Below are 13,378 nucleotides of genomic sequence, written 5' to 3' on the forward strand. Positions count from 1 at the left end.
AGTCTATCTGCAAAGGCAAATTCAGGAACTATATGAATGCAATTACAAAATACTTTCCATACAAATAAAGTCAGATATAATCAATTGAAAAAATATCAAGTGTTCATGGGTAGGCCGAACTAATATAATAAAAATGACAGTACTATCTAAATTAATCTACTTATTCAGTGCCATGACAATCAAACTCCCAAGAAATTATTTTACAGAGCTAGAAAAAATAACAAAGTTCATCTAGAAGAATAAAAGGTTAGGAATGTCAAGAAAATGAATGAAAAAATGCGAACAAAGATGGCCCAGCTGTACCAGATCTAAAACTATATTATAAAGCAGTAGTCATCAAAACCATTTGGTACTGGCTAAGAAATAGAGTATCTGATCAGTGGAATAGGTTAGGTTCACAGACACAATAGTCAATGACTATAGTAATCTAATGTTTGACAAATTCAAAGACTCCAGTTTCTAGAACAAGAATTCACTATTTAACAAAAAATGGCTGGGAAAATTGGAAATCATTATGGCAGAAACTAGGCATTGATCCACACCTAACACCCTATACCAAAATAAATGGGCTCATGATTTAGACATAAAGGGTGATACTATCAGCAAATTAGAAGAACGAAGGATAGTCTACCTCTCAGATCTGTGGAGAAGGAAGGAGTTTGTGGCCAAAGAAGAACTGGAATACTTTATGGAATACAAAATGAATAATTTTTATTAAGTTTAAAAAAAGATTTTGTACAAATAAAACCAAGACAGACAAGATTAGAAGGGAACTAAGAAGCTGGATTTCTAAAACATATAGAGAATTGACTCAAATTTATAAGAATTCAAGCCATTCTCCAATTGATAAGTGGTCAAGGATATGAACAATTTTCAGATGAAGAAATTTAAACCATTTCTAATGTGAAAATGTGCTCGAAATCATTATTGATCAGAGAGATACAAATTAAGACAACTTTGAAGTGCCACTACACACCTCTCACATTACCTAAGATGACAGGAAAAGATAATGACAAATGTTGGAGGGGATGTGGGAAAACTGGGATACTAATACATTGTGAGTAGAGTTATAAATTGATTTGGAACTATGCCCAAAGGGCTATCAAACGGTATATATCCTTTGATCCAGCAGTGTCTCTATTGGACCTGTATCCCAAAGAGATCATAAAGGAAGGAAAAGGACTCATGTGCAAAAATGTTTGTGGCAGCCCTTTTTGTATTGGCAAGAAACTGGAAACTGAGTGGATCAGTTACAGAACTGCTGAATAAGTTATGATTTATGAATATTATGGAATATTAATGTTCTATAAGAAACAATCAGCAGGATGATTTTAGATAGGCCTGGAGAGACTTACATGAACTGATGCTTAGTGAAGTGAGCAGAACGAAGAATTCATTGTACATGGCAACAGCAAGATTAATCAATGATCAATTCTGATGGACTTGGTTATTTTTAATGATGAGATGATTGAGGCCACTTCCAATGGTCTTGTGATGAGGAGAGTCATCTGCATCCAGAGAGAGGACTGTGGGAATTGAATGTGGATCACAACATAACATTCTCAATCTTTTTGTTGTTGTTTGTTTGCATTTTGTTTTCTTTCTCATTCCTTTCCTTTTTGATCTGATTTTTCTTGTGCAATATTATAAATTGTGCAATTGTATAAATATGTATAGAAGAATTGCACATATTTAGCCTATATTGGATTTTTTGCCATCTAGGTATGGAAATAGGAGGAAGAGAGGAAGAAAAATTTAGAACATAAGGTTTTACAAGGGTGAATGTTGAAAATTATATATGCATATATTTTGAAAATAAAAAGTCTTCATAATAATTAAAAAGAAAGTACAGCTATAAAAGGCCAAGCCTAACCTGGGTTGTTTGAGGATGGCCAGAATGGAGTACTGCCATCACCTCCTCAAACCTCTGCAGGTACTCATCACATGGTGAAAGGATGTTCCAGGCATAAAAAAGCAGTTGAGTCATGGTAGTGAAATCTGGAGACATTCAGAAGCATGTCTAGGAGAGATCAAATTAAATTACATTCATGTACATGTTACATGCTTCTCAGTTCCAGCTCCTCAAATAAAATGTTATCTACTATACTAGAACCTGCCCATCAAAGTAGTCAGTTTGGAACAAGGGATTATGTTCCCCATTAAGTAAACAGAAAGCCACCTTCTTTGTGCAGTTCATTTGTGGTCTCTATCATTAGGAACTACATTTCTTCATCAGGAGGTCCTGCCCTAGAAAACTTCCCCTTTAAGCCTGTGACCATTATGGAATCTAACCCTTTAGCTGAGGGTAAGGAGAAGAAAGCAGTTTATTGATCATCTTTGGATGCTAGAAAGTGTCAGTTGCTAATTATACCATTACCAAATGTAAAGAATAGCAGTTAAGTAAAGGTGTTTTATTTCTTCAGAGATGAAGGAAACCCATGCATGTTTCTAGACACGAGAAAGGAATCATAGAACCAGAATGAAGATGAAGAGGGAAGCTATAGAAGGGATAAGCTCTAAGAGAAAATGGAAGGGCTTTGTGAATGAGAGCATACGTAGAGTAGTGATCTTTTGAAGAAGGGCCCTCTCTTCCACAGAAATTTGAACAGCAGGGAAGAGGTGACAGTGTTCAAGGTATGAAGTAGGGAGAAAATCTTAGGATCATAGATTTAAAGTCAGAAGGAGCATTAGATGTCATGTAATCCAACCTCTTGATTTTACAGATGAGGAAACTGTAGCCCATGACAGTGACCTGCCTACACTCACAGAGGTGGTAAAATGGCAAGAACCAAGTTTCTGTGATTCCACAGAGCTTAGTGTGCTTTTATGGACCATGTTGTCATTCTTGAGTCTTTTTTTTCCTATCTTAATTTTTCTTACATTGTAGTTCTCTTTTTATTTCCTGTCTAAATCTGTAGCTCCTTTGAATGATATCATTTTATTGGATCATAGTTTTAGATGATGGTCTCATCAAGTTCCATCCTTTCACTTTCCAGAAAGGTTAAGTGACTTCTCATGCAAGTAGTTAAGTATCAATAACAATTAGAACCCAGGTGCTTTGAAACCCAATACAGGGTTCTTATCCACTGTACCTGGATAGGTATTTCATCCAATATGACTCATATTTATATAGCATTCAAAGTTCTGAAAAATACATATTGCATATATATCAGATCAGTCAGTCCTCATAAGAACTTCATAAAATAATTGATACAGGTCTTATCTCAATTTTTTAAAAATCCAACAAACTAATACTGAGATAAGTTAAGTAGTCCTGGGTAACATAGTTATTAATCATCTGAGGAAGGATACAAATCCAAAATTTTTAGATTTTAAGTCTAACATCATGCCAATTATATCCTTATTCCAAGTAGTCAGTGAAAGGCCTAGTATGAAAGAACCTATGTCCCAAAGTTGCCCATTCCATTATTTGATACATCTGATTTTCTAAAAACTACTAGTATGTTTCTTCCCCAACTACCCTGTGTTCATTTTTGTATATTTTCAGTATGTATTACATCTCTGAATGTACAACATCTAGAATATAAACTCCTTGCAGGCAGGAATTGTGATTTGCTTTTGCTTTGTAATTCTGTATACTTAGCACAATAACTAATATTTAATTAATACTTGTTGGTTGATTGAAATATAAATGTGAAAAAACAAAGAATCCTGATGACAACTTCAAGGGAGAAACTTTTAAAAAGATTAACATTTTATTCACTGAAATGAACTAAGCTTAAATGTAAAGACATTTATTTTTTTTTAAAAAAATTGATACCCATCCAAAAATTTACTAATCTGTGAACTCTTTTCTTTTAGAAACCAAAGAAGAAATATGGACAGGTCTTAAGAATAATGCTACACCAGCTTTATTTAAGTGGTCAGATGGCACTGAAGTAACTCTTACTTACTGGGATCAAAATCAGCCTGATGTTCCCTACAATAAAACTCCTAACTGTGTTTGCTATTCAGGAAAGGTAGGAAAGCATCTGTGGTTTGTGTATCATATTATTGTATTATTTGACTTCAATAATGTTTTTTTAAATTAATGGAAGCCTCTATTTATCTGTAAATAAATTAGGGAAGGAAGAAAAGAATCAGCATCCAGTAGATGAGTTCTATCTCAGCAATAAGTTTGTTGTTACCCAGTTATTTCAATCATGTCTGAGTGTTCTTGACCTCATTTGGTAAAGGTTAATTACAAACTTAGATAGACCTTCCCTCTCTATCTAAATACTTTGTATTTAATTATTGTATATTTATTTGCATTTATTCTTTATATTTATTCTTTACACACACACACACATACACACACACACATATATATATATACACTGTCCTTTTTCCATCCTACCTTATTTACCCCCAATTGGAACAAGATTCCTTGAAAGTAGGGAACATTTTATTCTTTATATTTGTATCCCTAGTGCCTAGAACAGTGGCGTATAGACGCTCTTTGGCTTCTCACATGGTATATACTTTGAGGGGAGGGATAGTCTCAGCTCACTCTGTCTTCCAACTACTGAGCACAATGCCTCTCAGAATCAATAAAGATTTGCTAATAATGATGACAACAGATGATATGTGTCCTATCAGACAAATAATACATTTTCCCTTATAAAGGGGGCTTACCACAGTCATCATCTATAGAAGCAGTTATATGCTATTTGGTTTAAGATCTTGAAAATGAATTTAAGCTTCTGCACTGATTGTGGGGCTAATGGCAATGGGTTCAAATTTCACTTTTAACAATTACTATTTTTCTCATGTTGAGAAAATCACTTAATCTTCTGTACCTCAATTTTTTTATCTGTAAAATGAGGTGTCATTGAGGTTCTTTCTTGCTCTAGATTTATCATAGGTACTATGATCCTGCTACAGAAATTCCAATATAATTTCCTTTTAGTTAACTCAACAAGCATTTGTTAAGTATTTTCTGTGTTCTAGACACTATGCCAAGTAGTTTTTGAGTTACTCTGGTATTTAGAACATGATTACAGCATAAATACTAGCTATATGTAAAAATTCATTCAAAAAAGCTGTGATAGCCATGAAAACTTAAAAAAATCTTTTTAAGTCATTATGATAACATTAAATTCTGAATGTACCAAGAATTTAAAACAAAAGGTTGTTGCTAATAGGAGTAGATTAAAGATAATCTGGTCACACTATGTGCATAGTTAATTTGGGAAGGAGAGGACTTCTTTTTGTTGATGTTATCCTTCCCCTTGAACTTCTTCCATAACTATCTTCCTCTGTCCTTCTTTTAACATTGTATCACTCTCTTCTCATTCTCATTTAACATTGTAGCTCTTTTCTGATTCTTTCCATATTATGAGAATCAATGAAACCTAGGTGTTTGTTTTTTTCTTCAAGACTATTGCATCTTTAAGCATCCTTTTCTAGATTTACTGTTCCTTTTCTTAGGTCAAGGTCAAGAAAAAGAGTCAGCATAATCCTAGCTCCCCATTGCCCTGAATTACTTTAAATTCTATCCCATCCTGGCCAGATCTTTATTTTTACCTGTGGACATCTAAGTCAATCTCCTCTCCAGTGATTCCAGTAACCTCACTTACTGTTTGTTTCTCTACCCTAAATTATTTTCTCATCATCCCCTCACCTCCCAGTTCCTCATTCTTAATCCCCATGACCTCTTTTTAGTCCAGTTCAACCACACACAAATAGCTGTACATTAGCTACCTTTCACTACCATAGTTGGAATTAATTTGGGCTCTCTATATGAATCATGGAGGGTTTTTTTTTATTAAAATTAGGAAATTTGATCAGTTTTTGCCATTTATTTCAGTTCCTCTGTTTGGCAGCTAAAACCTCTTAAACTGAGTAACTCAGCATCCACACCAGAAAGAGGAAGTGGAAAAAACTCATGCAAAAGATTATGAGTTCAAAGGAGATTTATTAGAAGATAATCTTTACCAGTTGGCTAAGCAGAGGAGGAACTTGCCCATTACAGTACTCCAAATATGTGTATTGATTGTTGGAATGATGTGGTAGACCCTTCAGAGATGGCTTCTAAGCTTACCCTTTTGTACAGGAAAAATTCTACTTCTGGCGTGTGTTAGAAATGTTCCTTCCATTTGTGGGGTCCCAAGACAGTGATTTATATTAGAACAAGTTTTTTTGATTCTATCTGTTTTTCAAATCTATGCTTTGAGTGTGATAATTAGTTACATGGTATGTGATTATGGAATTGTGACATTTCCTCATTTACTTCAGGTACTTATGGTTAGCTAACAAAAGGATTATAGAAGGTCTTGTCCACAGTGCCAATGCTATGAGCCTGATGGATAGTACTTTATGGAATTATAATTGGGGAAATAGGAGGCGAAATTGGCTGGTTTCAAGGATAAAAGGAAAGTGCATAGGTATACAGGATAGTAGCCAATTCAAAATTCTTTTGTCAGTTCCTTTCATGACCTTGGATTGATCTTTAAAGTGAGGATCAAAGACATCCTTAGGAGGTACTTTTTCCTCTCAGAATTTTACATGTGAACTCTGAAACTAAGGAGGGAATAAACTTTTAAAACTTTCCCTAAGAGAAATAAAAGCCTTAATTTTTAATATTATAGCTTTGAATTAATATATATTCATGTAAGATTTTCTTTAGCAAGCAGTATCAATTTGTTGCTATTCCCCAAAGAAAGGATTGTACTTGTAGCTAAAAAAATTCTAAGAAATAAAGAGATCCTTATACATTATCAGAAGGCTCATCTGTGAGAATCTCTAATTATGATTCTAAGGAGAATAAGTTCTTTCAGACTTTTTTTTAAGGCAACAAGATAGATAATGAGAGTTCAAATACATAGTGCCATAAGGTTTATAAAGTACTTTTCTACTGTATCATTTTGAGATCATAGGAACCTAAACTATGACTTTAAAGGGATCATAATGGTCATCAAGTGTAATACTCTCATTTGACAGATAGAAAAAATAGGCACAAAGAAGCTATTTGACATATCTAGAGTTACATGGCTATAGTCGAAGGCAGGATTTGAACATAATTTTCCTGAACCATGCTTCAGAAATCTACTCACTGGTAGAGTTAGTGTGTCTACTTATATGAATTCTAGGTAGTAAATATATTCTTATTTTACAAATGAGGAAACAGGTACTCATAAAAGGCTCAAGGTCCATAACTTTGTGAGTGAATTTTAACCATATTCATTGACATGTAAAAAGATTACCTAATGTTCTATTCTCTTTGACACAGTCTTTTCCCTCTGTTTCTGTCTCAACTGATAATGTAGTCAATTAAGAATGATGATAAAGCTCATGGGAAGATTAAATTAGTGTCCCCTAGGAGCCTGATGTGATTCTGACAGTCTAGCTAGATCAATATCCCTGGAGGACAATTGAGAGCTTCTCTAGAGGATTCTTGTCTTTATTGTTTGAAGATTAGAATAACTTGGGGTAAAGTTTTATTTTAAAAAATCCTTTTTTTCCTAAGCAACTTTACTACTTGTTTTTACCACAGTTAGGTCACTGGAAAGTCCAATCCTGTGAAAAGAAACTCAAGTATGTATGCAAGAAAACAGGAAAGACAGTCAACGAAACAAAATTGGATAAGGATTGTCCTCAAGAAGAGGTATATTGAAATTCCTAAGCCAACATGGAGCCCGTCTTAGCCAGAAATGGTGAGGGGAGAATGAGGTTTAGAAGAAAATGTTTTTTCTAGACAATAGTTCTTAACCTGAGGGTCTGTGAATTTAAGTATTTTATTAACTGTTTTTCAATAATTGATTTCCTTTGAAATCCTGTTTTTCATTTTATGCATTTAAAAACATTACTATTAGAAAAGATCCATAGTCTTCACTGGGATTCCCAAAAGGGTTCAGAAAGTTAAAAATCCTTGTACTGGACCAAGCCAAAAGTTTGTAATACATAGAACTAAATTTTCCTTTGGAGTGTTATATATTGGGATGGTAATATACTCTTGAAGTCATCCAAAATATACATATAATTGCTACTTCATGTAAATCATATACTTTTTATCCTTCCTCTTTCTAGAATTTGCTGTCTCATATTCTTAGCCTGTAGAGACATCAAGCTGCTAGCTTCCCATCTTCCATCCTCCAATTAAATTGAGTTTAGGATTTTGTGTTTAATGCTTCAATACTTTGCTTAAGTCAGAGAGACGTTGCCTATCTTAGAAGACTCTGTAATAATAACTTTTTTCTAATTTAGGGCTGGGAGAGGCATGGAGAAGCTTGTTATAAGATATATAAAGATGAGGTTCCCTTTGGAACTCATTGCAATCTCACTATAACTAACAGGTATGATCACCATCAGGTAAGCTGGATATTCATAGAAACATAGACCTGACGTCAGAAGGGACTCCAGGCAATCTAGTCCAACACCTTCATTTTATACGTGAGAAAACTAAAGCCCTGAGAAACTTAAGTAACTTGTCCAAGATCATACACATCTTAAATATTAGTGGCAAAATTTGAACCCAAGTCCTCTAAATTCAGAAGCCAGTGGGCTGGCTGCTTAATATAAGAAGGCATTGGGTTTTTTCCCTAATCTTTTGTCAAGTCATCATGTGATCTCTTCCTCTGCAACATCTCACATCCTCCTCTTTATTCTGATGGCCACAGACTCATTCAGAACTTCTTTAGTTCTCACTTGGATTATTCATGTTCTCTCCTAATTGGTCTCCCTGCCTTAAGTCTTCCCCCTCTAGAGAGGATCAAAAAAGACATTCTCTGCATAGGGACTAAAGTGATTTCCCTAAAGTGCATGTCTGATGTCACTTGCCTCTCAACAAATTCCCCACACCTTCCTCTTACTTCCAGGGTAAAGAAACGAACCCTTCTGAATGGCAGTTAAAGCTCTTCACTACATGACTTTGTTAGCCTTTAATACCTTTCAGAAATTCTACAGTCTAGCCAAAATGGTCTTCTTACCGTTTCTTAAACATGACACACCATCTCCTGTATCCTTGCATTGACACGGGCAGATCCCTAGGCTCAGAATGCTGTCCCTCCTTACCTCTGCCTTAGTCAGTCCTGGGTCCTTTAGAGCTCCTCTCAAGTGCTGCCTTGTTCATGAGGGATTTTGTGAAGTCTTCACTTGTTATTCCTTCTTCTTCAAAAGTTACTTTGATTTATATATTCATTTTATAAATACAAATGTGTATATGTGTGTATATATACAATGTATATGTATACACATACATAGATACTTGTCTCTTTTGATACAAGGTCTCATTTTTGTCCTGGTGCCTAGTAGAGTGCTTGGCAAATAGTTGGCGCTTCATAAATGCTCACTGATTCTTTGAGGGAGGGCAATCAGGGCTAAGTGACTTGTTCAAGGTCATAGAATAAGTAAGGTCAGATTTAAACTCATGTTCTTCTGACTCCAAAACAGAGGTAGTAGCCACTGACCCACCTAGTGGTTCCCTCTTTCTTAAGAAGAATGTTAGTCTCTTTCATCTGTATTGTAATTTGGTATTGTAAAATAACATGAATAATCATTTGAAACTTATTTTACAGATTTGAGCAAGAATTCTTAAACAGCATGATTAAAAAGTACAGTAAAGGTGAAGGAAAATCCTTTTGGACTGGCTTGAGAGATGAAGATTCAAGAGGGGAGTATAAATGGGCAAGTGTAGATGGGAGAAGGCCAGTTATAACCTTTGTAAACTGGAATTCTCTTGAGCCAGGTAAGCAACTCTGCTTTGAAAGAAAGAACAAGTAGAATATTCTACTTGTTAAATTGATTGTACTGAAGAGAAAATGAGATAATATTTGTAAAGTACCCTGTAAACCTAAATTGTTATATAAGTGCAGTAAAGAAAGTTTTCTAGTTCCAGATCTGGAGAGTCCTATGTTCCCATGAAACTGATTTAGAAACAAATCCCAAGAATCTTTTCCCACTCAAATTCAGTAATTACTGGAATTCTAAATCTGAAGTCAAAGGATTTGTGTTCAAACCCAAGTTCTGCCAAGTTCAAACCCAAGATCTGTGATCTTGAGGAAGTCACCTACCTTCCTTAAAAAGCAATTGGCAAGCATTTATTAAGTTCCTATGATATACTATATCTACACAAGGTGCTGAAGCTGTAAAAAAAAGAAAATGGTTGGACTGAATGATCTCTAAGTTCTCTTCCTCCTTTTATCTTATATTATGTGATATTTTGGAAAATCAGTCTGATCTGGAAATTTATATTCCAGAGATGCAAAGCCATGGGATAGCATTCCATGGCAGCTAGAAGTAAATTTCCAGGCTTTAATCACTGGACATCTGAGCAAGTTGCTGTTGCTACCATTAGCCCTTAAGTCCTAGAAAGGAGGGGAGTATAGGTAACAGAGACCCCTCTTTGCCCTACCTCAGATTTCACTTCCCATTAGCAGTCCCTGATCTTAGGACTTGGGAAAAATCAGAATATGCTCATGCTCACTGGTTGGGAAGCCCTGTTACATCCTTAAATATAATAGTTGTAAATATAACCATATGGTTTGTTTATTTGGTGGCAACTAAGAAGGAAAGGAAACTTTTACATCTTAGTTCCGATTTTCCATGTCTACTTTGCTACCTTTTTCAGATTTTGAGCTTTTACTTGCCCTTCTTTTTAGTAGTTTCCATGCAAGGCTGCCAGAATAACTTTGCTTAATTAAAAAAAAAAAACAAACCTCAGATCACATCACCAAAAGTCCCCAGTTAAGTATTAGTTTATTGTGAAATCTGAGTCTTGCTGCTTGGATCAGTCTAAATGCCCAAGTTAACTGAAATCTCTTAATCACCTTATGATTCAAGTCCTTATTCCTTTCACTTTCTCCTTCATCCTTTTTTTTTTCTTATTCTTCCCCTTTGAAAAAATAATAGAAACACTAGAAATTTGGGGGTATTGTTTTGTTTTAAAAAATAAAAGCTAATCTTTTCATTCACTGACTATTTTTTAGCTTCACCTGGTGGATGTGTGGTTCTTGCAAGTGGAAAATCACTTGGTAAATGGGAGGTCAAGGATTGTAGAACCTTCAAAGCACTTTCTATTTGCAAGAAAAGAATTGGGCCTTCAGAGCATGAGGAAGCAATTCCTAAACCTGATGATCCCTGTCCCAGTGGATGGCACAGTTTACCAACAGGGCTTTCCTGTCATAAGGTAAAACAACATTCTTACATTATGTAACATGTAAACAACATGTAATGTTATTACATGGTGACTTACTTCTTTCTGTGGACAGCTCTGCAGCACAGTGGATAGAATGCTTAGCCTGGAATCTAGAAGACTTATTTTCTTGAGTTCAAATATGGTCTTAAATACTTACTAGCTGTGTCACCTTGGGCAAGTCACTTAACCCCGTTTGCCTCATTTTCCTCATCTATAAAATAAGCTGGAGAAGGGAATGGCAAGCCACTCTAATATGTTTGCCAAGAAAATCCCAAGTACAGTCATGAAGAATTCTACATGACCGAAAAATGACTGAACACTATCAACGATCTCTTCTTATTTTCATTGTTCATATTTGTATGATGATCTTGTCACCTTTTTTATAGATAACTTATATCTTATAAATTATAGATAACTTATATAGTTTATAACTTATAGATAACTCATAACTCAGTTACTCAGTGTGATCATTTTTAAAATCTTTTTTTTTTTTTGAAAATTAGGTCCTTCTGCACTTTAAAGTATGGAGTACTTATTATCAGATTCTTGGTTTCTGTGTTCTTCCCAAACCTAAAAAGCAAATAAAATGACCATGTATTTTGGTACAGCTAGCATTAAAAGTTCTATGAATAATTTTATTTTTATAAAAATGAAATAAATTCTTTTTTCTTTTTTAAGCTATTTCACAAAGAGAGAGTTGCAAGAAAAAGAACTTGGGAAGAGGCTGAAAGATTCTGCCAAGCACTTGGAGCACATCTTCCTAGTTTTAACCATATGGATGAGATGAAGGAATTTCTTAGTTTTCTAAAGAGCCAAGTGAGGTAATGACTCTAAGAGAAAATTGTAGTAAGTAAATATAACAGTGATGTTCTTTATGTATTTGTGTTTTGCATCTTCTGGTGAATTTATCATTATTAAGTGAGTCTATTAAGTGTCTATCAGATGATAATAGCTAGCATTTATATAGCACTTTAAAGTTATATTTAAAAAAAACATGGAGCTAAAGAAGATACAAAATGGATGAGATAAGGCACTAGCCCTAAAGGAAATTTCAAACTAGAAGAAACAAAAATAATGATGATAATCATAATAATGACTTCCAATTCTACAGTATAAAGCATTGTTCTCGTAGTAATATGATAAGGTAGGTAGATATTAAAAAAAAATCTATAGTAGCAGAATGGAACAGATACCCTGAGCGGAGTATAAAAAGAGCTATAGGCATTTAGAGGAAGTGAAGACCACTGGGACAAAGAGAGAGCAGTAACATTTAATTGAGCCTTGATGGAATGAGAGAGAAAATTTGGATAGGGAGAAATGGAGGGGAGGGAAATTCGGTTTAGGATGATGTGATCAGGGCTATAATTTAGGGATGTAATTTTTGGCAGCAGTGTGTAGAATGAAATGGAGTAGAAAGAATCTAGAAAAGAAGATCAGTGTGGCTACTGCACAAAAACAGAGAAGAGGCTTCAAAAAAGAGGGCTTATAGTAGGAGTTGCAAGGATATAAGAGAGAAATTGAGGAAATAGAACAAGACTTGGTAACTTTTGAAATGTGGAAAATAAAGAAGAGGAATGAGGTTTTACACCTGAGTAGTGAGGGGAAATGGTGGTATCTTAGACAAATTAGGAAAGCAGGAAGAACTTGTTTGATGTAAGAAAATGATAACTTTGATTGCCACTGTCCTAGTGGGTTGTAGGAAATGTAATTAGTTAACAAGTATTTATTATGCCAGGTACCATGATAAGCACTGGAGAGACAAAAGAAAAAATTGATGTTGCATTTTTTCCCTCAAAATTGAAAATAACCAAGAAAATTCCAAATTGAAATTTTCTCTTGAAAAGGAAAAAAGATAAAACTTTTTGTATCAAATTATGTTTCTGGATCTTAGTCCCTAAAAAGCCTTTGATTTTTCAACCTAAGACTTAAACTTTCCACAGCAAGACTTCCATTGCCCAAATTGTACATAGTATGCCACAATTAAGTCTAATTACTACAGTACTTTTGTATGTGAAAATTTTAAATCCTCCTTTTGTATTGCAATAGAAAGAATTTATGGTACACTGATTCATTAAAGCTAAGGGCTTTGTAATTCTTACAGACAAACATGATAGGGAAAGTCATTGTAGAACAGAAGATGAGAGTAAATAAGGTAAAGGAAAAAGATGTTAAATATCTTAGGAATATGCATTTTGAGCATACAAGTCTTTAAAACTGTCTTAAAGATTAATTATCTATAGTTTG

The 13,378-nt window shown here is 34.4% G+C and overlaps 1 protein-coding gene across 1 annotated transcript in view; it reads left to right on the forward strand.

Annotated features, from left to right (window-relative positions):
- LY75 (lymphocyte antigen 75) overlaps window positions 1-13,378 on the forward strand; it is a 100,980-nt gene that overhangs the window by 31,284 nt on the left and 56,318 nt on the right. Inside the window, exons 8-13 of the mRNA XM_051990670.1 lie at window positions 3,823-3,980; window positions 7,496-7,606; window positions 8,206-8,294; window positions 9,516-9,685; window positions 10,926-11,125; window positions 11,813-11,955. Of these exons, the coding sequence (XP_051846630.1) occupies window positions 3,823-3,980; window positions 7,496-7,606; window positions 8,206-8,294; window positions 9,516-9,685; window positions 10,926-11,125; window positions 11,813-11,955 (871 nt within the window). The remainder of the gene's footprint in view (window positions 1-3,822; window positions 3,981-7,495; window positions 7,607-8,205; window positions 8,295-9,515; window positions 9,686-10,925; window positions 11,126-11,812; window positions 11,956-13,378) is intronic.

Source organism: Antechinus flavipes, chromosome 3 (assembly GCF_016432865.1).
Source record: "Antechinus flavipes isolate AdamAnt ecotype Samford, QLD, Australia chromosome 3, AdamAnt_v2, whole genome shotgun sequence".
NCBI classification, from domain to species: Eukaryota; Metazoa; Chordata; class Mammalia; order Dasyuromorphia; family Dasyuridae; genus Antechinus; species Antechinus flavipes.